This window comes from Diceros bicornis, chromosome 22 (assembly GCF_020826845.1).
Source record: "Diceros bicornis minor isolate mBicDic1 chromosome 22, mDicBic1.mat.cur, whole genome shotgun sequence".
Classification (NCBI taxonomy): domain Eukaryota; kingdom Metazoa; phylum Chordata; class Mammalia; order Perissodactyla; family Rhinocerotidae; genus Diceros; species Diceros bicornis.
The window spans coordinates 8,280,480-8,306,059 of NC_080761.1; the positions used below are offsets into that span (position 1 = coordinate 8,280,480).

Here is a 25,580-nt window from a genome sequence, read left to right on the forward strand (position 1 = left end):
CTGGTTATGTCTGCTCTATCCAGGACAACCTAAAGCTAAGACAAAGAAATGAATCCTCACTCTAGCAGTTCATCAAGTGGCTCCTTCATAGCAAGACCCTCAGCACTTCCCTGCTGGACTAGATCTCTGAATTAACATAATGAATAAGTCCCGGCCTGGCTCAGTACCTGTCACATGAGGATGATAAGGGTCACAGTCATTAGCATTGATCAGTCACATCTATGGACCCACTATTGCCCAGCACCAGATCCTGAGTGTTGGGAACCTAATGTGACCCAAGGTGAGGCCAAGAAGGAAAGGGAGAGATAGGAGGACAAGACTGACATCTATTGAGCACAGTGAGACAGGCATTATGCTAGATGTGTTATATGCATTCGAAATCACTGAAGATTCAGAAGAACCAGGGCAGGTGGGCATTATTACCCTCATTTTATGCATATTGTGATGATGTCCGCAAAGTGCTTAGCATAGCAGCTGACTCTTAATAGGTGCCCCAATGTAGCAGCCATTAGAATTCTTATCATGTTATTAATGCCATTTTACAGAGTGGAAACTGAGGCTAATCGAGGTTATGTGACTACAGAAGCAACGGTGTGAGATCAGGAATAAAGCCTAGGTCTGTCTGATGCTACTGTCTCCATCTTCATACTAGCAATAATAATGGTGTTCTAAGGACAATTGTTTCTCTCTGGTTATCACTGAAAAAGTTATACCCTTAGAATATGCCACCAACAATATGTTAAAATTGTATCCAAATTTAAAGTACAAAAATATTTTTGGGTCCTGCTTAAAGCATCAAGTGTATTTTAGAGTTACGGGAAAAAAATGTTTTTAAAAAGCCATTTTAAAAAGTCACTGCTGGGGCTGGCCCTGTAGTCTGGTGATTAAGTTTGGCACATTCCGCTTTGGTGGCCCGGGTTCGGGTCCCGGGCTCGGACCTACACCACTCATCAGTGGCCATGCTGTGATGGCGACACACATACAAAGTACAGGAAGATTGGCAATAGATGTTAGCTTAGGGTGAATCTTCCTCAGGAAAAAAAAGTCATTGCTGTCAATAATAACAAATGGACAAAGTTCATCCATGAGGCAATTAGCCAACAGAAAAAGGCTGAGCTTCTCAGGGATTTAAACCAAAGGTGATTTTGTAACCTGTGATTTGTCCTGGTAATGGACTCAACCTTCTGCTATTATGGATTGAAGTGGGTTCCTGTGGTCAGGTCAACTTCACGGTGTGTGGAGCACTGCAAGGACTGGGCCCCAGCCCTTAGGGATTTCCATAGGGTTGGTGGCCAGGTGCTTGGTTCCCAGTAGTGGAGGCAGAAGTCTTTGAGTGGCTTTAAGGGCAAAGAATCTGGGTCTTTTCTCTGCCACTTTCTACCTAGACTGAATCTTACTTAAACTCTCCAAGTCTCACTTCCCTCATCCTTAAGAAATTGCCTGAATGTGAACTTCAGCTGAGAGAATATATGTGTAAACACTTAGCTCATGGTAAATCTCAAAAAAAGTTTCCTTTCCCCTTCCCCTTGCAGAACTGGTTAAATTCTATCAACGTTCTCTAACATACCCAAGATAACATTTTCTTCTGCTTTCTTTGTCCCGGCTGACTTTTGTTTGCCTTATTAAATACTTGGAAAGTAATGAGGCTGGATTTGTTTTGTTTTCTGTTCTACTCTGCGATTTGTCAAGAAGCCATGTTTCTTAAAAAATGAGTTTTGTCACTTATGAAATTTGTTTGAATCTTAAGCAAATAGAACACAAAACAAGATCGTGTGTCCCTCCTGTCCCCCATAACATCAAGAAAATAATTAATGACCTCAAGTGACGCTAACAGATAATCTTTCCCTTAAGGAAAAAAAAAGTGGTCCCAGTCTTTCTGCAGTTTCCCAATTTAAGAGATTTTTCTACTGGGGTCCAAGCCAGAAAGCTGAAATCTGTACAACAAAGCAAAGCTGAGAATAGATGCTGTCATCTTGCTGGAGATGGTTACCTAACATCCTTAGATGGCCAGAAAGAGAAACAGCATCTTGGACCACACTCTGGACTTGAGCTCATACGTCATTGATGCATTTGGTCTTGCTGTGTGAAGAATGCCTAGAGTCAAGCTCACAGTCAAGCTCCAGAGAGGCTGCCATTTTTGTTTTTGAATATCAAATCATTTTCGTCTTGTACCTCACATCATTTGGCTCCAAGGCCTTTACTAGCTGCCATTAATGATGTTAAAGTATCATTTTTAAATTCCTTTGACAGCAGGAAAACATCCCCTCCAGGGGGTGCTTAATTTCTTGCTAGTCACTTAATGATGAATAGGGCTCAAGGACTTTGGCAGCTGTTGGCAATATTCACACCACCAGGGGAGGATGCAGGGTGATGGGAGATAACCTTAAGTCAATCCTAAAAAATTCCTTCGCCTTAAAAGCTGACCTAGAGAAAGTGATTGGCTGAAGGGGATGAGAAGAAAACTTGAGCAACACACACGCTTGGTTACAAAATACCAGTTTTGGCCTTTGTGAGAACCTCTTCCATTTCTTGAAATATGATCAATTCTCCTAAAATAAAATGTATGAAGTGCCACATGTTATTGATTTTTTTTTTTAATTTTTTGATGAACCACATACCTTCCTCCCCAGCAAAACTTATTCTCAGGAGAGGAGTCCAAGCCCACGCGGAATCCTCATCTTTTGTTCACACCCCACACTTGTTTTACCCTCACCTAGCTTAGGCAGGAACTGATAGCTAATGCTTTTCATTGAGCCAGTCAAGAAAAATTGCTTACCAGGTTTTACTCCTTCATCAGCCTAAATAATTATACCCATTCACTGCTCCTTTCATACAGAGGTTTCAAATTCCAACTCTCAAAGACACACACCACCCAAGAGACATCTGCTTCCTGGCTCACTCTGTCTCTTTTTTATATTACCCAGTGAAAAATACTAGGTGGCCTAGAAAACACCAGCTAAGCAGATTCTAGAAGTGAGAACTGGTTTCAAGTTGGTGAAGGGTCAAGTCAAGGAGAAGGTGTTGAGATAAAGGTAATGGGAGATAGTGCGTAAAAACAAAGAAAAGGATCTTCTCATTCAATCCATTCAGGGGAAGGCATTTGGCATACAGACTCCAGTGCCAAGTCTCAGATACCTCTGCATGGAGACAGAACGAAAAAATAGAATGTGCACATGTCGCTAAGGCAAAGCTGGTCTGAAAGAGTTTGATGCACCATGTTGGAGCAGGGGTTCCAGGGGCGGCAGTGGCACTAGACTGAATGGTAGCAACTAAGGCTGGACTTCAGCACCAAGCCTAGGCAGTGTTCAGGTAGCAGGTACATTTCTCCAAACTATCAAATGTTGGGCATTAAGAACGTTAGGGGACCAACAGCTCCATAAGCTTGCAAAGCAATTTCCCAGGGATCCATGGTCCAAACTGAAATTTCATCTTTAAAGGAAAATATGGGGATACAACTTCAACCTCATAAAGTATAACTTTAACTTTCTCTCTCTAGAAATTTCTTTGCATGGAATTGCTTTAGCTGAGTCCACGGCAAATTTTTTCTAGTGATCACATATACCTACAAAAGCATGCAGTGTTGACCTAAAGAGCTAAAATCCCATTTCCCATCTACAGCGTGTTCTGGATGCTTTGAGGATCTCATCTTTCTGGCTCATTAATCTATTGGTAGAAACATGATGATAAAAAAAACACAACATCTTCCAGATTGCTGTCAGAAAATCATTTCGAATGCTGCGCTTGAACAAATCTCATAGGAAATGGCTCTTCCTGACACCTTTTTCATCTGGAGGTGCCCAAGCTAACTCTGTTTATTGTTTCAGCTTAGGGCTTTCAAATGCGCTTGACATAATGCTTCTCAGGATTATTAAAAGTAAAAAAAGAGGATAACTTCTATTCTCCTATAAGTTCATTTCATGTACTTGATTTATTACAGCACAAAGAACACCAGATGTGGTTCACATTTAAATCACGTCTTAATATAAAGATCTAGAGCTGCTGAAATTGTGCGTGTGTGTGTGTGTGTGTGTGACAGCCACTCTTCACAAAGCTGTTTAATAGCTGGAGATCATGTTTTGGGGCCTCGACCTCACTATTAGAACTCGATTCCCTTTCAGTAATTTGTCACTTGAATCTCATTTTTGAAGGGTCATCAGAAAATAGGGTTCTGATCTTTCAGGTTTCCAATGAGTGAAGCCACATTTAAAATGCTAAATAATTTTCCATAAGTGAGGCTTAATTAGATCACAGATTTCAGAATTGAGTAGCTTGAAGGGGCCTCAGTGATCCTCTCTACCCCAGAGAGTCATAAGGTACTAGTTAGTCCAGGAGATGCGTTTCAGGCCAGTCAATGCACCACTTCTTTCTTCTGCCCTTGGCTAACCAGGAAGCAAGAAGACAGGTTTTTCCCATCAGTTTTCCTGCCTCTTGACCACATCCAGTCCACATTTTACACATTGGATGTTTAGCTTAGTGGTCTTATCTTTTATGTTTAGTATTTTGAGAAGACACTTCAATTCTGAGAAACATAAATAATAGTGCAGTTGCAAAATTCCCTGTTTGCACAGAAATATATTAAATAAAGGAAATATTTAAAATCATCCTTACTGGCACGATACACAGTATAATTAGAGTTAAGCATCTGTAATAAATTGTGCCTAAGAAATTGCTCAAGCACCATAAGCATTACGAGAAGACTACAGTTTTATTAAATCCTGAAAATTGTATTTTTCACAGTGGTTGTACTGCAAGATAACGAACTCTCTACAAGTGGCGGCAGAGATGCAAAACCAGTTTTGCACAAGACTCACAAATGCTGTGATATATTATGCCGATGGAGACATGGCCTCCATTCAGACAAAATGAAAAAATTTCCTCATGTTCAGTAAATGTGTATAATTAGGAAAATATGAAGAACAGCTAATCATCAATATTGCAGGCATGTCTAAATCTCCAACCTTTTTTTTAAAAAAGTCTAGTTGAAATTTGAACCTGACTCTTCCAGGTTTCAGGTTTCAGTTTTCAAAGGGACTATCGATATTGGTGAAACTAGAAGGCACCCTCAGCAGGCCTGAGAATTTACTAACTCTTCCTTAAATTTTTGCTTTCAACCAAGTGGCATGCCAAGGTTTTAATGTATGAGAGCAGGTTTTATTATACAAATAAGCAGACACTGCCTGGGAGACAAAATTGAAGCAGCTCTGATAGTTTTATTAATTTATTTGATTTACTTCTGGTTTCTCTTACCCAATCTTATTTACGTCAAAGTAAGTTGAAGCAGAATTCATTATGTAGTGAAATCCAATTTGAACACATTTTATTGGGACATGGTGATTCAATCATTTCTCTCCTTAAGTCTCATTATCTCTTCTTACATTATTTTGTACAGATCAAATCACATAAGACAATATTCTAAAAGAAACTTAAGAATTCTGGGGAGGGAAGAAATAATATCCCAACAATTCCTAATACTAAGTGACATACCAATTAACATTCCCATCATTTTGCATTATGATGGCATATTTCTTGGAAAAAAACCAACTGAGTTAGTGAACTTGAGTTTGTTGAGTAAACTTTTGAGGCAACTGCAGTTTCTAATCATTTTTATATAGAATTATCAGTAATGTTGAGCCTAATCTGATACACTTTGGGCATTTCTGCATTTTGTTGATTATGTGAATTACAAAATTTGCCAAATTACTACAGGATCTTTTCCTCTTCAAACAGTAGAGTTTATGAGCTTTTGCATTTTAGTAACTTTATGAAGTGTTTGTGGAAAAAAAAAGTAGAGATTCCTCTTGTTTGCGATTTATCTACCTGGTTTGCTGTCTCAGGTGTGTGGGTAGCACATAGGCAATCCTCAGCTCATAAATGGATCTAGTTACCAAAGTTCATTTCCATGTTGATTGTTTAGAAATGAGAGTCATTTTCTCATGGAAACATTGCACTTGTGCTTAGAATGACAAGACTCTTCCTTAAATGCCTTCTAAATCCTCCAAATCACATTTCCTATGCCCTAACCCAACATGAGAAAGAAATTGCCATATTTAGAGACCTGTAAGAGCTCAACGCAGACCAGAGAGGATAGCCAAATGTCAGCAAAGGAGGCAACACCATGAAAAACTCACCAGCAACAATGGTACAGGCCTAGGGCGCTTGCCTCCTCATCTCATCCAGCTTCATGGTCCTTCCAAAAGAGAACCCTCCACAGTGAGTCTGGCCTGCAGCCAGGATCCCCAAACTCTAATATGCATCAGAATCATTTGGGGGCTTCTTAACAATGCAGATTCTCTGGCCTCACCTCTAGCTACTCGAATTTGATAAAGATTGGTTGGGATACAGGGATTTGATTCTTCGAAAGCATCTCCAGTCATTATCACATAGACACACACACACAGAACAACAGGGACCACACAGCAAGGATCCAGGTCCAAAAGCTTTTGCTTGCTGATCACTGCCAAGAGCTGACTGGCTAGCTAGAGGATGCAGGGTTAAGGGTAAATAGGAACAGGTCTCCTCCACCAGTGGTGTCCCCCAGCTTTGTTGGATATTTGAGACGAAAGAGGCCAGGCAAGGCCTCACACAGAAGGCCACTGGGTGACTCTACCATCACCTCCCAAAGCCTGCAGCTCCCTTTGGGTGCCTCTCCAACAAAGATGAGGACTTGAGACAGTGGTCTTGACCATTTGAAATCATTCTCTACTGTGTTGTCATAGGCTGTTTAGAATGCAAAAAGTACTTTTTATAGTCTAGAAGGAAATTTCAGAATTTAAACTATGGGCAAAATGAGAAAGTTGCAGGTATACCATCTTATCGTTAAATTAGCTAAATTTCCAAAGTAAACTGTCTCAAATCCTGCCAGTGTGTGTATGTCGGGGAAGCATGAAAGAAGACCGGCTGAATGGCTAGACAGAGGCAAAGAGACAGGCACCAGTATAGTAGGTGCTTAAGAAAACAGACTCTGGGGTCAGACTGCCTAGGTTCAAATCCTAGCTTTCTTCTGACTATTAGCTGCATGTCTTTGGGCAAGTTGCTTAATTAAAGTAACAATAATGCCTATTGCATAGGGCTATTATATAAATTAAATGAGATAAATATACAGAAAGCACATTGTACAGTGGCTGGCATGTATTAACTGTATAATAAATATTAGTTATTATTATTGTGTTAGTGATAAAATTAAATCTTGGTTGACAAAGTTCAGTAATCAAGTTCTTAGCTTTCTGAGCCAGTGTTTTACTGTTAGATTAGCCAGGAAATTTGGGGGGTATAGGCCTTGATTCACTCAAGACTTTCTTATTAGTCCCAGGAGGGAGCCATCTAACACCCCTAAAGGGGTTGACCCTGAACCCTCCTTGCCCATTACCCAGAACCCTCTGGGTGTCTTTTTGACAACGGGCTCCCCAATCATCTTCCCAAGTAGCCCCTTCTTGGTCCCTGAGCTTCAAATCTTTCCAGTAACCACTGCTTTTAGTCCCCGAGTGCACACTCTGTTCTAGTTTTTCCAGAATTGCTCTTCTTTTAGTTTACACATACTTATTCTTTTTGGTCTCCTTCTAGAAGCCTCTACATGCCTCTCTTATTGCCGATTCTTCTCCATAAAGTCACCCTTGGAACGTCAACATTAGGCCTCCTGAGAAATTATTCTCTCATTATACAAAGCATAAATTATTAGCATACTCGAACCCAATTTACAAAACCAGACAGGAGAATTCTCAAAATGTGAACGACTTGGGAGGTGGGAGAGAAAGAATGGGAAAAAAACTTTAAACCCAACAGTGAACAGAGATGGCCATGGGGGTGGATAACACTCAACTCAAATGGAAATGTTGGCTAACTTCTGCTCCTAATAGAATCAGAATGGAATTTAACTTATGAGCCATGCCTGAAGCACAGTGAAGTAGAGATGTATTTTTCCCCCAAAGTTACAGGTACAGTGGATACAATTATCCATTCATTTGTTCATTCAGTTATTCACCACGTGTTTATTATGCACCTACAATGTCCTGGGCACTATTCTAGGAGGTGGAGACGGCAAAGAACTTGTTTGCCCAATGAACAGTCCATGATTAGGAACTTACAAAATTGTCAATAAGTATTTCCATTGGTTATTTTCAATATCATTCAGTGACTGCTGCCACTGAACTCCCGGGTAAGACATGACTTCCTGATGGCACACATTCATCATCTGACAGAGACATATGATTATATACACTGAGCCTCATCTGAACCTTCATCCCCATCCCCGCTACCTGCCCCATCCTGGAGTTTCATTGTTAAAGGTTCCAGATAGTCTTATTAGTCAGAAATTTGTTTCATTTCATTTCACTGGGAAAATTTCCCATATTGGTAAATGTACCTAGGTATGTGGCAAAAACACACACAACCTCCATTCCAGGGGATGCAAAAGCCTCATCAAATTCTCTCTTTGGAAGTATTTCAACCCCTTTCCTCTGAAGTTTCATTCCAGTTAGTCTCTCCAAGATACTCTTGGGCTGCACCTCCGCAAGCCCCAAAGGGCTTTCCAAGCTCTGCAGCTTTGTGCTAATATATGCACAGGGGCCCAGAGGGCCTGGAACTCTCTAATAAACAATATTTTGATTGTAGCATTATTTGTCACGATGGACTTCGAACCGCAATTGAATAATTCATACTCTGGTCTTTTCTAAGTTATCAAGATAATTAAGAGAGTAAACACTGGGTCAGAAAAGAATTTACTCATGTTGGCTAACCTCACCATTCTAATTCATCTGCATTCGTCAAGCCCAATGAAGACTTGTTATGTGACATTTTGGGGGAACATGTGTTACTCTCCTTATTAAAAGACTAATGTGAGGAACTGGTCACATATACAAATCCGTGTAAGCGTATATGCCTGGGATAATGTAGGTACTTAAAAATATCAGTTCCTTGATGTCCCCTAACTTATGAAGCTCCTGATGCATGCTGTTCCCATGGAAGAAATGCCATTTATTAATGCTAACTCGTGTGTTTATTTAAATAGACTCCCTAAAGGCTCAATTTCTCAAGAATGTTGATACCTTTTAATTAGGCAGTTGGGAAACAAGGACCTTTGCATGGAAAACAAAAGAAAGAGTCATAGAGGGCAAGCCAGAAAAATGGCTTGTCTGTCCTACATGATGCTCACATGTGGTTGGCATTGAAATTGGTTGCCCATTGGTTGGTAGAATGGTTGGCGAGAAGGCGTTATTAGCCTCTGTGTCCCATTGGCCTCCCTGGAACAGGGTGACCCAGGCAGGTGCTGTGGGTTCCTCAACCCTCATAGCATCGCCTAAGGAAGCTCAGAAAGTGTGTGCACCTCAATTTGCTTCTGAAAACTCTTGGCACTCTCTGAACTCTCCCTTTGGGGAGACAGATGTCAACTTCGCCTAGGAAATGTGATGCACCAATCTCAGAGGAGTGAAGGCATTCAAGAAAGAGTCAGAGATCTATAGTATTGGATGCTTTTCCTAGGATTTTCTGAAATAAAACAAAAAAGGCAAACTTTTCAGAGTGGGTTTGGAGGGGGGAAGGTGGGATTTTACATGATTCTCATTAGAAAAAAATAAGAATAAGGGTTGATTATTCATGATTAATTAGTATTCTGGTTAATGACTCCATTGAGAAAATCTCGCTACTGCCCCGGCAGACCCCATGTCAGCCCTTTTATTAGAGACTGGGACTGGGGGCAGCCTACCACTGAATAATAATTTCACTACCCACCGTCTGGCGCTCCCCAGGCTTTATGTTTGGAGGTTAATACACTCAGCACACCTTGCTAACCCACATGAAAGGTGCAACGCCAACAGCATAAATCCCATTGCAGAGTTAGAAAATCGCTCGATATTATTTTTGGGAAAGGTCGCTCGGCTAGAAAAAGCCCCAGACTTTAAGGAGGCTGATCAGGACTGAACACAAACTCTTCCGTGTGTGGGGTAATTTGGGTTCGTTGTTTTTCTCCTAACTGAACCTCAGTTTTCTTACCTGTAAAATAGAGTAACAATATCTATTTTGTAGCTTTGACAAGGATTCCTTTTTTTTTTTTTTAATGTGAAAATGCAACTCACAGGGCCTGGCACATCAAAAGCACTAGATATTAGTTGTTTAAAAGTAATAAAGAATGCAGACTCTACAAAAGGGGCCCATGACATTAAGGAATAGGCTGAGTGAATATGGAGTATTTTAGATCTCGAATACTGTATCTTTGATTTAGCAGATGTAAAACTAAAACTCTAAATGTACGAAAATAAAGCAACAGCTAATAAATTTTTTAAAAGAATTTCACTTATTTTTTAAAAATTTTATCCAATTTTTTTCCTAGACTATTTCTCAAATTTACTAAGATGGTCCCCTGACCCTCCTAGCCTTTTTACTTTTTTAAAATATTTTTTTTTGGCAGCCTTGTTCATTTCCTCACTCTGGAGATTCACATACAAAAAATGCAGTGAGAAGACGAGAGTGGATGTCTCTGCAGATATTTCAGCAGACAGCACAGGATGGTTAACGCTGGAGATGCTGAGGCTGGCTGAACCAAAGGGAGTCAGAGAAATGTATCTGCAGGGGCAGAGGGGTGGGGGTGAGGAAGGACACAGGCCAGGAATGCAGGAAGGGAGAGAAGACAGAAAGCTAACCAGCCCAGCAGCTAATATATACAGAACTGAGCTTTGCAACAGCCAGGGGTTTGCACAGGACCCAGGCCAGAGAGCCTGTGTCCAGCGCCGGGCTAGGGTGAGTGGAGTGAGATTCTCGCCTTGTGCACAAAATTTAAGGGAACCCCCCCAAATTCAATAATCGAGATGAATAATATTTTAATGTAATATTTTTAAAATAAAAATTAATGCAAACACCTATGATGAAAAAATATCAAAATTTTAAATAAAGATGGCATCTGACGCTGAACTTGCAGAGCTCACCTCACCCTAATCCCAGTCCCCTCGGATCCTGTCTTTATTTAAACTTTTGATATTTTCTTCATAGGTTTTTGCATTAATTTTTGTCTTTTAAAATATTATTTACCTTGAGTGCTGAGACTGTTGGTGCCCTTTCAAATTCTGCACCCTAAGTGAGTGCCTCCCCTTCCTTACCCCAGTCCTGGCCCTGCCTGCCTGGGTGCAGAGGGGACTGTGTGAGAGGCCAGGGGGCTGCTTGGGAGCTAAATGGGGACAAATGGGGACTAGTTCCAGGGGGCTGTTTGTAGTGCTTTCAGGAATCGCAACACTAATTTAGTCACTTCAGAATAAAATTCATATTCTGAAACCTGTGTAAGGATAAACATTAGTAGGTGACAAAAGTAGGCAACAGAGACCACAGATCTGACACTCTTGTCTTTATTGGTACACGCGTTTGGCTCTGAATGATCAACTACATCACAAACTCCAATAAAACAGATCTCATTTCCATGAACATGTCTATATAATAAAGAATCCCCAACTCCACTGATCACTCACATATGTGTGGACCAGCCTTGGAGTTTCTGAATACAGTAAAAGATGCAAGTCATGTTTTAGGTCCACTCTCTAGCATCAAACATGAGAGAGGGAAATAAAGTTAAGCAACATGTAGCAATCCACAGAGACCCCTCTCGATCCCACCCCTGCAGATCATGGTGCAGCATCAGAGGGCGGAACTGCTGAGACCAGCCCTGCAAGGCAGCAGGTAGGCACCAGCAGTAAGAGGCTCAGTGCCCGGAATTGGGAAGCAGGGAGACCTCCTAGAGAGGATCACTCTAACACCCAGACTGGGTGCCCATTAGCAGAAGGGTTTTCTTGGGGAACATCACCCATACCACACAAGTCCCCTCTTTCCAAAAGAAGGCAGAGGGTGTGGGGACCACATGAATTCATCCCCCAACCCAACAACCCCCTCACATAGCTCTAGCCACACATAGAAGCTCAGCCGTCAATGATATGGATATCTTCAAGGAAAACAAAACGGGGCACTGGGGTGCTAACAGCAAGGACCGTGCCCATGCATCAGCCATTAGACCCCATCTGGCCAAGATCCACTTTAATACAAAACTAGGGATCAATGTGTAGGAAGCAGCAGAGAGTTTCACAAGCCCAGAGGAGAACCATGACTCAGGAGGTGAATGACAATCTTATTCCCTTTGCTACTTAGCCATCATCTCCCTCTCCAAAGCTCAGGAGTTCAGGAATCTAAGGCAGAGCTACCCATCACCAATATCTTACTAATAAAATGAGTGTTTTTCTCTTCCAAAACCAATGTTGATAAAGGTCTAGGTAGGGCTCAAAGAAAACTAAAACCTTGTATGTAAATAGAAGGACTTTACCATCAACTCAAAACAGAAGCTCTTAAGAAGGAGAGAAACACCCTAAAAGTGACAGCACTTGGGGAAAAAAAAGATGGCCCTCTCTAAATAAGGTTCAATCGGTAATACATATTCATAACTGCTTTTGTGGGTATCAGGAAACAGCACTAATGGAACTAGGAGCTAGGAAGAAATGTGATCATTAGCATCATGGTTCATAAACCCTGATACATGGAGAAAAGGAAGGAGGATAGCAGAACAAGATGGGTGAAAGAATTTATATTTATGGGTCAGAGGAAGTAAAGCCAGGATAGAGACGATGTGAGACCAGATAGTCCAGGTGGCTGGGGGACTCTATTAATAGAAGGTGAGAATATGTGTCTGTCCCTGGCTGACCAGTTAGTTTCTCTCTGTTCTTTAGCAACAGACTAAAGGCCAACTTACCTGCAAAAGTAAACTCTTTTCAGGAGTAAGGATGGAGATGAGCACTGGGCATGAGAGTATAATGGATCTGAAAATCCATCGTTCTTGCAGGGAAACAACTAAGGTGTCTGCTCAGTGGTTCCATCTCTGCTTATTTGACAAGTAGACAGATCGTGTCATCTCCTCTGGTAAAGACATTCCCTAATGTGGAGACTAGCTCTTTTGATATAATTAGATAGTGTAGCATTTTATCCTGTTTCCTCTATATCAACCTCTTTATTGGAACATTAGGAATACGGCACTCAGTCTAAATGCTATCATTATCGAATGATGAGCTTGGGTTCTATTTTAATGCACCCAGAGGTCAATGGCATGATTAAGTAAATGCGCTAAATAATAGCAAGAGGATAAAAAGAATGTCGATGTCTACCCATATTCATAGCATGTACAGTACCTGATAAGAACAATATAGAAACTAGGCATTAGATTATAATTTTTTTCTAGAATTCTCCCCCCTCATTCAAAATCATACAAGTCTAGTCTCTTACAAATCATAGGAATCTATCTTTTCTGAACTCATTTTTAGAATCTGTCAAGCTTAACACTACTATGAAAAACGCTAAGACTGCCACACTGCTGTGTGTCATACTGTTGATGGGGTTCCCCTTGCCAGACCCCAGTCTAGGACAGATGCCTGAGACATCAGAAGAGGAAGCCTTTCGTGATGAAAAGACTAGAGATCATGCAGCAGCCACTTCCATCAAGTTTAGGCAAGGCTGAGGGACTAAGGAGAGATTCCTACTCATCAGAGGCCCTGGCACAGCCCGGGGATCCTGGGTGGAAGAACAAACATCCCTAAATTGTGAGAAACATATCAGATGTAACCCGCCTGGCCCTTTAAGATCCAGCCCACTTAGCTCCCTGAAAGGAGCCAGGCCAGGGCGAAGAACTGGGAGACAAAAAAGGGGTCATCTGCTTCAACTGAGCAATAAACTACACTTGGAGTCATCCAGAGTGTCGACCCTCCACCGGAGGGCTCAGCCTGCCTTAGCAGAACAGGGAGCCTCGTACCTCCCGAGTCTTCCCAGCCCACAACAGACGCCTCATGTCCTCTCTAATACCACCGTGTGAGAGCTGAGCTCCTCTGGATTTAGGATCACTGTAGACCAGACCTGACATGGCCAGTCTAGCCCCCCCCCCGCTCTGTCTTAATCCCTGTGTACCGTCAAGCAAATATGAAATCTGAATTGGCAATAATACACCCAGCATACTTCCTATGGACTTTCCCGCACAATCCACCCCAGATAAACCATTGTTATAGAAATGTGAACAGAGCCCAGTTCATATAAAGATGAGGGCACAAACGGTTAGCCTTTATACCACAGCAGACTGAAGGGCATTTACAAGACTAGAAAGCCGCATCTCCAAAGGATGTTATCAACTGCTATCTCTAACTGATGAGATTACAGGTGAGTTTTTCTTTCATCCTTGTTTCTTATGTTTTCCAAATTTCCTACTACAACCTATATTATTTATTTTTATTTTAAAGTATCTCGTTTTAGGGCACCTGAAGGCATCTTGGGTAACTAGCAGAAATCATCAGGTCTATACCAACTAGGGTGACCAATCCATTGGGGTTTGCCTGGAATTGTCCCGGTTTTAAAACTGCAAGTTTTACCACACCCATCTCAGTCCTGGTGCTCACTGTAATACTGACATTCCCTTTTCCTTCAGGCAGCAAATACTGCCTTCTAATTTTCCCCTCCCTGAGGGGAGGCCAAGCATTCAGAAACACATAGCGTTTCATCAGCAAAAGGGACCAGGCTCAAACAGAGTGCAGCATGGATTCAGCAACCCTTTGGACTATGGTCTCTGTCTCAGGAGGCAGCTCTTGCTCCCAAGTAGGGGCTGAGCCTGAGCGAGACTGCCTTTGCACTTGGCTATCAGATTGAACTAAGAACTAGTTCTCTTCCCAGTTCTTTCCTGTCCATGGTACGGAGCAAATTCATTGTACCCACCTTTCAAGAGAAGCAACAATTACCAAGAAAAAGAACACCCGAACAAACAAACAAATGACTATGAAGGGCAGCATTACTGTGCCCGCCTGACTAAGAAGAGCTGGCATAATGAGTAATCTGATAAGAAGCCCAGCCATGGCGGGTTATGCTCTCAGGCTGGCAGGATTAGTAAAGACAGAAAAAATCTGCACTTCACTAGGAGAAAACCTGCACTTTGTTATAATAGCTGCCATAAAAAATTGAGCATCACATCCAAGAAAAACTCCCCTTGTGCCACCTCTACCTAACTATAGGGAGCACCCAATTGTTTGAACCATCCGGGTAGCAGGATCTTCTTAGCAGCATAAGAGGCTCCTCTGTATTTGTGTTTGCTGAGCTGATCCTGGTCCATAGTCTGTTGGCACGTGCAAGAGTGACCAACTGGAAACCAAAATGGGAGTGCAGCTTGATTAGATTCATCCTGTTGGTACTCACACTCCTGTTGGGCTGGGCCTTTGGAAATGCCCAGAATGAATGGATTAGGATCTTGCACCTGTTGGCTTGCCTCCAGCACATCACTGATGATTTGGTGAATTAGATTGAAATGTCTGATGTGTGGGGACGCATAATTCCACCTTTCTTGGGCAATGATGTGGAAGGAAAAACAGTTTTCAGAATATCACCATGAGTGTCTCTCTGATCTAAATCCATAATTGTTTTTCCTTTCCAGCCATCAAATGTAGGATTGGAGTGTTTTCCCTAAGGGGTTTAGGCATCTTGTAATCAGGTGGTATTTCTTTTTTGATAACAAGTAATATCACTCAGTGGTCAAATGCTAATAAAATGATGTCTCTTATTTTACTTGGTTGTAAGTGTGCTTAAAACTGGTTTGCTAACAAATCTTCATCTCAGTGGAGTTTGTAACATGGCTTACATTTTAAATACAATTATGCAGCATGTATTCATTTCCTTTCTTCTAGGGAACTCAAGTTGCTTTTTTAAGCATTATTTGATAGCTTCTTACCATCTCCCCTGGAGTTGAAAAGAGAATATAATATCAAGCTGTTATAGCTAGTGATGGGGGACTATGGCACCAAGAGGGAGAGAGAATTGGGCTGGGACCTACAGAATTTGAGTAGTGTGCCATGAAGACCCCCAGGGGAAGAGTCGTCAACCAGCATGCGGTAAAGGATGCAATTTCTAAGGATCCTAAAATAACTGCATTCTCTCTGTCCTAACACTCATGCTGGGCAGAACGGACTTAGTTTATTTTTAAAGTGCAGGCCATGGCCTTCAAAGGGATATAAACAGTTCCCAAAGCAGCTATTATTTGGCCAATTAAACGCTTAGAAGAAAATATAATTTTGAAACACAAAATTAATAAGCACAGGACAGAGGAAAGTGCTAAAGCAATTGTTTCTACCTGTTTTTAAATCCTATCTCTGACCATCAAAATGGACCATCGGTACAGACTGCACTGAAGTTTGAAGATAACCTCGAGTAACTCTCAGGGCCCTTATCCTTTGATCTGAGTTCCTGGGCTCCTGGATGTAATTCAGAATCTTTGCTCATGTGTACTCAAAGTAACGTTGCAACTATGTTCAAAACCTTTGCAGTTCTGGGAAAAATATCACATCCATTCCCTCCCCTTGTTGGTAACACAAGGATGGTGTGGGTACGGCAGTTGAGGAGAGCTGGAGGGGTGCACATGTGATCATTTCAACTACTGTTAAAATGCTGCCTCCCTTTATTAAGTCTTATTTCCTTAGTCTTAGCTGGTCTATGAATTTGTGCTTATCTACATAGTTGCCTAGTAAGCGTGTAACCAATGGGAAAATACACACACATAAGCACGCATGAACTATAATACCTGGAGAAGTATGGCACACTCAGCAGGAAATCAATAAATATCCATTTCATTGGAAATGGAATCAAAGTAGGAAGAAGTCAGAATTCTTAATATGAATCTGCCACAGGGAGTTACTAGCCCTGGGTAATAGAGGGCATGCTCTGTAAGGACAAACACATACAGTACATATTTAGAGACAATTCTCATTTCATTTAGGCCCTAGGCCTAGGATCCTCACTAATTTACAAGGCTGTTCTAGGAAAGATGCAACTTTAGGGATGACAATAAGTCTATGGCACTTGCTTTTCCTACAGGGGAAGCTATAACGCATTCCCACCCTTCAAGAGAAACCAAGATTGATGATTTGGGAGTTTTGCTGGTTAGTGTGTTTTTCTTTCCTCTTTTTTTTTTTTTTTTTTTTTTTCAGCTCAGAAGGTGTGTTTCCATTGTGCCCTGTCAAAAATTTTCCCAGCAGTCAGGGAGAGGTTAGCAGCACAGCTGCCCTTGAGCCAAGTTTGCAAGTCCTACTGGGAAACCATGTTGTCAGATGACGTGGTTTTCAGACACATCTACACAGACTAGTTGAATTAAAGACAAACTCCAGACTTGATGTTGCTGAGCTCCTCAGCTCCATCTTGCCATCCTGATTGATCGAGGAGATGGGTCTATAGTTAAAGTGGCATAGCACTTTCAGGCCTTAGTCATTAGAGCACACTGCTTTCTCTTTGGAAGGCAACTTCTTGCTTGGCTAGGTTATAGAAGCTAAGGAGTGACGTCAAGATGTTGTCTGGCCAGAATTTGCAGATAACCATAGAACTCTTCTCCTCCATCAGGCATGGACTTAGCCTCCTTTAGTTCCTGCAGTGACACAGGAGCCTCCAAATACCAAATTATTATCAGGCGATCTTGGGGGAACCTCTGGGCCCTGCAATAAAGTAGACAGACTTGCTATTGGAAAGTGCTCGGGAGCAATTCAGCCCTGTTCAGATTGCTCTAAAATCCTGCAAACCATCTCTGGACTTTGTAAATGAAAACTTCACATAGCTCCTGAGAGTGAAAAAGTACTGCCGGGGATATAACTGATCATCCTCCTCCACTTAAATGATCTTACACATCACTTAAAGAAATCTGGTTTGATCATGTTATTTTGTTTGTTGTTTTGTTTTGAAAGCAAATCTGTGCAAATATGGAGGTTGTGTCATTTTGGACCAGCTGCTTCTGAGCACTGTCTGTAAAATAAGGTGTTCATATTCATTGATCTCTAAGGTCTACCTCAAGGGGTCACAGGCAGGTGGTGGGCTGTGGACCAAATCCAACTTGTGCTGATGTATTTTGTTGATCTTATCCGGTGTTTTGAATCTTGGGGAATTCACATGCAAGAATAAATATCTGTTTTCTCTGGACAAATTGGAGTATCTGGTAATACCAGCCCCATGTACCAGCATGGCATTCACTACCCCATGTCATCTTTCTGATCTGGCCTGTTTCTCATATTGACCTGCCTGGTCCTGGTAGGTACCTGGGGTTTAGGACCCCTGATCTAAGTTATCCTATCACAGTACCTTGTGATTATATGACGATGTCTTAACCATTGGCCTCTCCAATGAGATGTCCTGAGGGCAAGGAACATGCTATCATTATTAGTGAGTCTCCACTTCCTGGCATTGGAGGACTATTGTGGTTAGTCAATAAAGATTTAATGAATTGAACTTCACCTTCTATAATAGATTCTCACAATTCAATGAAATGGGACTGGGACCAAAATCATACATATATTCTAAAGCCAACATCTTTGAACAGCATGTAGCCTTGGGAAAGGGAAGTAAATATGCTGGTTTGTGGCCTAAGCCTCTGATGGGTCCAAAGGTTGGGGGTGTACCGTCCCTGTGATATTTTGCTTTAAGCACATGGGAAAAGTTCTAAACTTTTTCTGAGATCCTCTTAAATTTGTTTTTCGGGTGTAACCTATCAAACTTCTTGGAAGAGCCCTTCTTTAGAAATTCTTTAGAGGTTAATTTGTAAAAATATTCAATGGAAATCAGTTAATTGAAAGCTAACCTCCCAAAATTTTATGGACCTATAGCAACAGATCCTATGCATTTTGAAATATTTTAATTTCTGGATGACTACAATTAGAATGTTCAAAGAATAGTTTTTTTGTTTTGTTTTGTTTTTGTTAAAAGCTTATTCCTGCTAAAATTATTATCTAAATCTGTTTAAATTGAATAATATATTGTTAAAAATCTGTCTAGTAAATGAACTACTACTATGTAGGTGAGCTTAGTAGGAACAGAGACACTGAAAAAGGTTATGACTCAACTTTACTTGTTACAGTCTGTTAATAATATTTCAGTAATAAGTAGCCACATCTGGTCAACATCTGGCCAAGGTCAAAGGTACAGTATGTCCCATGCTATGAAGGAAGAGTCCAACAGATAGAATTTCTACTCTCCAGGAGCTTACAATCTAACCTAAATAGACTACAGAGACACAGACATGAGAGTGGTCATCCTCAGGGCTCAACACAAGTCAACAGATATACTGAAGGTAGAAGAAAAAATATCGAGTAAAGAATGACATTTTAAGAAAGGGTGAAGGGAAGGAGACAAGTGAATTGTTTTCAATTCCTATTTCTTTGAAAAAAGATTCATGGAAGATATGTGATTTTAAGTGTTCTTAAAATCGTGAAAGACCATATGGCTTGATGCCTAGAAGAAAGAAAATTTCTTCTGTTGTAAGATGCTGAGTGACTGAAAACACTGAGCTGAGTGAGGATGGTTGGGTGAAGGACCCAGCAAGACTTTATAAAGAAGGAACTGGCAGATGAAGAATCAGAGGTCTGGAGCCCTCTGGTAGAGGACAGAAGGTGAGGGAAGGCTACAGGTCTCCTCAACTAGCCTTAATTCCTTCTAAGTGGGGGTGGCATAGAGTGGCTGAGCCATGAAAGCAAGACTCCTCCAAAATATCCATAATTTCTAATCTAAAACCTTTTCAAAAATATCCATGGATTCTACAGTTAGGAAATCAGCTTTGGAAGCTTTCTTATGGGATTTCTAAGGCAAAAAAGCACTTCCAGCTCGAACCACAGACTCAGCAGCCATCTAGCTTTCTTCTATAGGATCTCTTTTTTGTTTGTTGATTTTCTTTCTTGCTCACTTGTTCATTTTTTCTTGTTGAACTCATTGGGCTGATCCTATCTACGTGATTATTCTGCTTTATCTTTCCTCCATTGACCAAGGAAAGCAACCTTTGAGAGCAGGTTGGTTTTAGTCAACCTCAATTATAATACGGCCTCAAGCTAACTGAAGTACATCATACAGCTTGGTACTGGTGGTGACAGGGGTGTCAAGGTACTCTGTTCATAAGGAGAAAATCAAAATGATGACAGATTCTCCCATCATCGTATCTTGCTTTGCCTTATTCAATATTTGGTTGTTATGCATGCCAGAGCATTTAAAGGACCTTTGAAGGATGCTTATCCTAACAAAGAATGCACATTTTAAGCAACACCTCCATACATCTTGTTCACAACGTAATGACAATATTAGGATTAATGATATCTTGATTTCAAATAATACCTTTTATTTCAAGGAGTTCAATATTCTTCACATATGCTATTTTAATTATCTTGTCATATTACACTTTCAACTGAAATCTATGGGGGGTTCCCAGTCTCACACATTATAAGCTTGTAATACTGTTCTTCCTAATGATTAAATTCAAATCCAATATTAAATATACCTTGGGATAAATTTCAATGAATAGGAAGAAATTACAAGTATTTCCTTATATGTGAACAGGTCTGATTCTCATTGCTAAGTCCCCTTATCCCATGAGAGTTCTCAGTGGAAAGTCAGTCCCCAAAGCCTAACCTTGCAATGGTCCTATTTTACCTCTGGGGCAGGCCAGGAGAACAACATGTAAGATGGGTAAGAACACGCAAATAGATATAAGGTACCCATTCATCAGTTCCAGGGAACCCCTGGGCCCTGGGCCACCTGATGTTAGCCCCTTATTCGTGTATGAGAGAAGGTCTAGGGTTACAAGAGTATAAGCCTATTTGTCCACTGTGGTTTTATTTTTTGTTGTCCTTAAGGCTGAGTTCCACTTTTTATATATGCGCAGTGGCTCAGAAGATAGGATTAGATTCTCTGAGAAAAATCCCAAGCTTTGCAACAGAGATTAATGAGGTAATTTGGTTCTGAGAAATATAAGTGAGCATACTTAACATGCATATCATTTATTCTAATGTCTCTTTGCTCTCATGGCATCCTGACAGTCCCATGCTGGGAGCTAGGACTGAACGAAGAACACAAAACTACCAGAATTGATACCACCTGACACACACCTTCCTGACTACCTATGGTGTATATTTTAATGACTTTCAATAAAGCAAATTTAAATTCCACCAATTGCCTGTCTTCTATAACTGATGCATGTGAATTCTAATGACATTTCTGGTTTCTGTATGTATCTTTTTCAAGATAAGCATGCCTCGATTCCAACTTCATGTTGACATATGATTTTGTAAAAATGGATACCAAGAGAAGTCAGCAACTGCCCCCCCAGTTCCAAACCCAGCAGGAGACACATCCTGAGAATTCCATAAACAAACTAAAGGATCTAATCTGTGGGCCCAAAGCCCCAAGAATCCTCAGACATTTCACTGCCCCCTCCCCTCAGTCATCCTCATCAGGCACTCTGACAAATATGCTGGTTGATATAGCTATGCAGCAAATGGGCCAATAAGTATAAACAGCTGTACTTACATGTGTCTGGCTTGAGCTGACTGTTGGTGATGCCAAAGTACTGGGGATTTTCAATGACAGGGATCTTGGTCATTCCAATAATGACGGCATCAGGGCCGCCCTCTGAAGATGACGGGGTATTACTTCCATTGGAGATGTGGTGGAGTGGGCTGGCAGAGTCATCATCATTGCTGATAACTGAAGCTGGACCTGGAGTTGGAAAAAATGCATATTCGCCTGTAATTGTTTAATGCTTTTATTGAGCTATAATTCACATACATAAAACTCACTCACTTAAAGTGTAAAATTTAGGGGGTTTTAGTATATTCAGAGTTGTGCAACCATCGCTACAACCTAATTTTAGGACCCTTTCATTATCCCAATTAGCAATCACTCCCCATTCTCCTCACTCCCAGCACTAGGCATCCATGAATTTACTTTCTATCTGTATGGATTTACCTATTCTGAACATTTCATATAAATGGAATCATATAATATGTAATCTTGTGGGACAGGCTTCTTTCCTCTAGCATAATGTTTTCAAGGTTCATTCACGTTCTAGCATGTGTCATTATTTTATTCCTTTTTATTGCCAAATAATATTCTATTGTGTGGATATGCCACATTTTGTTGATCCATTCATCAGTTGATGGACATCTGGGTTGTTTCAACTTTTTGGCCATTATGAACAATGCTGCTATGAGCATTTGCGTACAAGCGTTTGTGTGGACATACATTTTCATTTCTCTTGGATGAAATTGCTGGGTCATGCAGTAGCTCTATGTTTAACACTTTAAGGAACTGCCAAATTGTTTCCCAAAGTGGCCACACCATTTTATATTCCCACCAGCAGTGTGTGAGGGTTCCAATTTCTTTACTTCCTTCTCTTGTATTTAGTATGCAGCTTTCCACTCCGCCCTCTGAACATCGTTAGAACACTCTCTCACGGAAACGCCCAGCATGAATCTAGGACTCTTGTTTCATAGTTCACTGAAAGATGTGCTAGAAGTTCAAAGATCTGAGCTCTTTCCCACTCTTCGGACAAGTCACCTACCTTCTTTGTACCTCTACCTCTACTCACACTTGTAAAATGTGCAAAATGATACCTGCTTGTTATTTTATGAGACTGGAATGAGACTACTGATATGAAAATATATTGAACATTTAAATGGCTTCTTGAGTATGAATTACTACTGGGTATTACTAAATGAACTTACAACTGGTGGACTAGAATTACATTGGACTGTCCTATTCCTGTGTTCTTCTTTCTGGATATTCTGTCAGTAGCTGCATCACTTTTGCTTACAAAAAAATGGATCAATCCCATGGTGAAGTTACCTGCTTTGCCTTTAGCCAAAATATTATTTGTAGTCATTCCATGGATGTCTTTATACTAAAGCAATGACCATAGCATTTTTTGTACAAGATTTAAACATTCAGTACAGAGTCTCAGACTGTATATGCCCATAAATACGATCTACCATGTCTGTCTAAGCAATTTATCCATTGACCATTAAATCCATACTGTTTGCAACTAAAACTAGGTTCACAAGGATAAAAATCTACAGGACAGCTTTAAAACAATTAAGCTCTCCGTGGCTCAAGACAGGCACTCCATGTATGAAACGTAGACAAAGCCTTCTAGACATTTATTTATTTATTTTTATTTATTTTTATTTTTTGTTGAGGAATAGTGGCCCTGAGCTAACATCTGTTGCCAATCTTCCTCTTTTTGCTCTAGGAAGATTGTCGCTGAGCTAACATCTGTACTAATCTTCCTCCATTTTGTATGTGGGACGCCGCCACAGCATGGCTTGATGGGTGGTACGTAAGTCCACACCCAGGATCCGAACCTATGAACCCTGGGCTGCGGAAGCAGAGCACACGCACTTAACCACTACGCCACCGGGTGGGCCCCTCAAGACATTTATTTTTATTATGCATGATTCTGCAGTGTGCCAAATGGGTGCAGGGTCCCACAGAAGGCAACCACTGGCAAGGGCTACTGACATGAGCCAAGAGGAAGATAAGAAGGAAAGGATAAGGAGGAAAGACAAAAGGAAGCCAGAATGGAATACACAGCCAAGGCAAATGCCTACTAGGGAAGGAAAGTCTAAATCTCGACTTCCTGAGAAAGGGAATGTTTTCACGCAAGCTCCCAGGATGCATATTTCAGCACCTCCATCCATTCCCTACCTTGTCCCTCACATTTAACTATTTCAATAAGAAGCACAGGAATTCTAAAAACAAAAGGTTTTGTGTCATACATTTTTGGATTCTCTATGAAAGGTCATGGTAATCCATCCCTCAACCTCAAGAGTCGTTTCTCCCTCATATGGGGATTATCACAGCTTGTAGTGATAACAATTGGACATTCCCCAGCTAGCTGAATCTTAAACAAACTATGCAGGAGGCAGCCAACTGCTATTATAGGTAATTTTTTAAAGCATTCTCTCAAGGGGATGTGCATTTAAGTTGCCTTTAATGATACACTCTGGCTTAATTCTGCAAACAAGTCCTCACACAGCCAATTTAGAAGCCACAGAACACTCAGAGAAAGGCAAGTACATCAGTTATGCTCATCTTGTGCCCAGCTTGCCAGCGTTAGTCGAGAGTGGAAATTCTGCCAAGAATAGCTATAAAGACAAGTTATTTCTAATATCCTTAACCATCCTGTTTTATGATTTGCTTCCTGACAGGCCTAGATCACCAGAGCTTAAGCCCAGAGATGGAAAAGGGAAATGTGTTATGCTAAGGTTTCTGCATCTCGTCAATAAAACCTTCCCACCGCTGGCTCTCTCGCTGTGTTCCCGGTGCAGCTGTTCGCCCCCTGAGGTTACCAAAGCTCGCTACTGCCCGAGCTCCCCAAGGGGGTGAAATCAAGGCCACACATTTCTCAACAGATTCCAGGTTGCGCATTTACCCCGAAATGCAGGAATTGTCATCTTCGAATACTCTACATGCTGTCAGAAGGCCAGCGATATGCTTCTGGAGCCCCTGCAATGATTAGAAGTGCACTGGTTCCAGTTGCTTTCTTCTCTGATTCTCCTTTGGCTCAGGTCAAGCTATCAACATTCCCATGGCATGCAATCATTTTGGAGGAGGTTGATACCTAGAAGGAAATGTTGAGATTCCTCAAGGAATTCGGGCTCTGAATCATCTGCCACGTACACAGTGGAGCCCTGATTTAAAGAGTTCAACCAAGGGACTTGCTCTTTGCTTCTCTTCCTCCATCAAAGAACTCTGTCCCTTCCTTGGCCTCTCAGAGTAAAACCCCAAATCTGAGGTAACAGATCTCAAGGGACTGGGCTCTCTGGGGGAAAATTTTAAGCATAGAAGCAGCATAAAGCACCAGAGGTAATTTTTCAAAAGCCTTTTCACTTTGCCAGAAGGTCGCTGTTGACAAATCTGAGCAACATACAGACCTCAACAATTTATCAAGTGGAATATTAATTCAAGTGCTGTTTTCTTCATTATTGATGTTCCAAGTCCTGGAAGATTGATGTAGCTGGCAAGGTTGCAGGGATTCAGCCCATTTTTCTCTGAACATTTTGATCTAATGGAGCACAGCAAAGTTGGGAAGGGAGAAAAGCTCTCGGCAGGGACAATGAATGTCTACATGATGTGACAGCAGCCTGTCTGTGCACATCACGGGATGCGTCTGTGTGTCTGTGCCTGTGCTTGACAAGGCACCACAAAAAGACAGGCAGAAGAAGAGTCAGGGGCACGTCACAGCGTGTTATAAGAAATTCATAAGAGGACTTGAAAAAATGTCTTATCATATTAATAAAAAGTTTTAAATTGCTAGGTCTGTGCATCTTGCTGAGTTTGGGGTAGATAGTTCTAATTACTGAGCTGACAAATAGGAGCTATGCCTGGAATCATTTTTAGCCCATTTTTATTTTAATATGTCTCAGGTGCAAAGAGGCAGCTTCCTTTATCTGAGCTGCTCAGTAACATATCCTGCAAGTGTGACTTTGCAGACATTTCTAAGCCCAACTTAGACTTATTTTCCTGTGATAAGAATTCATGAAGGTCATCTGGGAAAGGAGTTTCCCTCTCTCAAGATCAAAAATGCCTTCAAGGTGAGGGCAGAGGTTATTGTTCTTGAGCAGCTGTGTTAACCATGTCTTGTCCTTTCTGTATTCTGGTGCTTCCACATCCAGGGCCTTGCTGACCCTAGAGGGCCTGCCCCTCCCAGGGTGAGCCAGCCTCAAGACAGAGTAAAGAATTTGCCTGCGAGCGTCCCTTCCATGTACAAACCAACCAATCCACAGTCTACACCCCCAACCACA

General features: G+C 41.3%; 1 protein-coding gene across 3 annotated transcripts in view; it reads right to left on the bottom strand.

Annotated features, from left to right (window-relative positions):
- Window positions 1–25,580, bottom strand: part of NTRK2 (neurotrophic receptor tyrosine kinase 2) — a 350,327-nt gene that overhangs the window by 135,512 nt on the left and 189,235 nt on the right. For all 3 annotated transcript variants that reach the window (XM_058565525.1, XM_058565524.1, XM_058565523.1), the window contains one exon: window positions 21,307–21,495. In XM_058565525.1, the coding sequence (XP_058421508.1) occupies window positions 21,307–21,495 (189 nt within the window). The remainder of the gene's footprint in view (window positions 1–21,306; window positions 21,496–25,580) is intronic.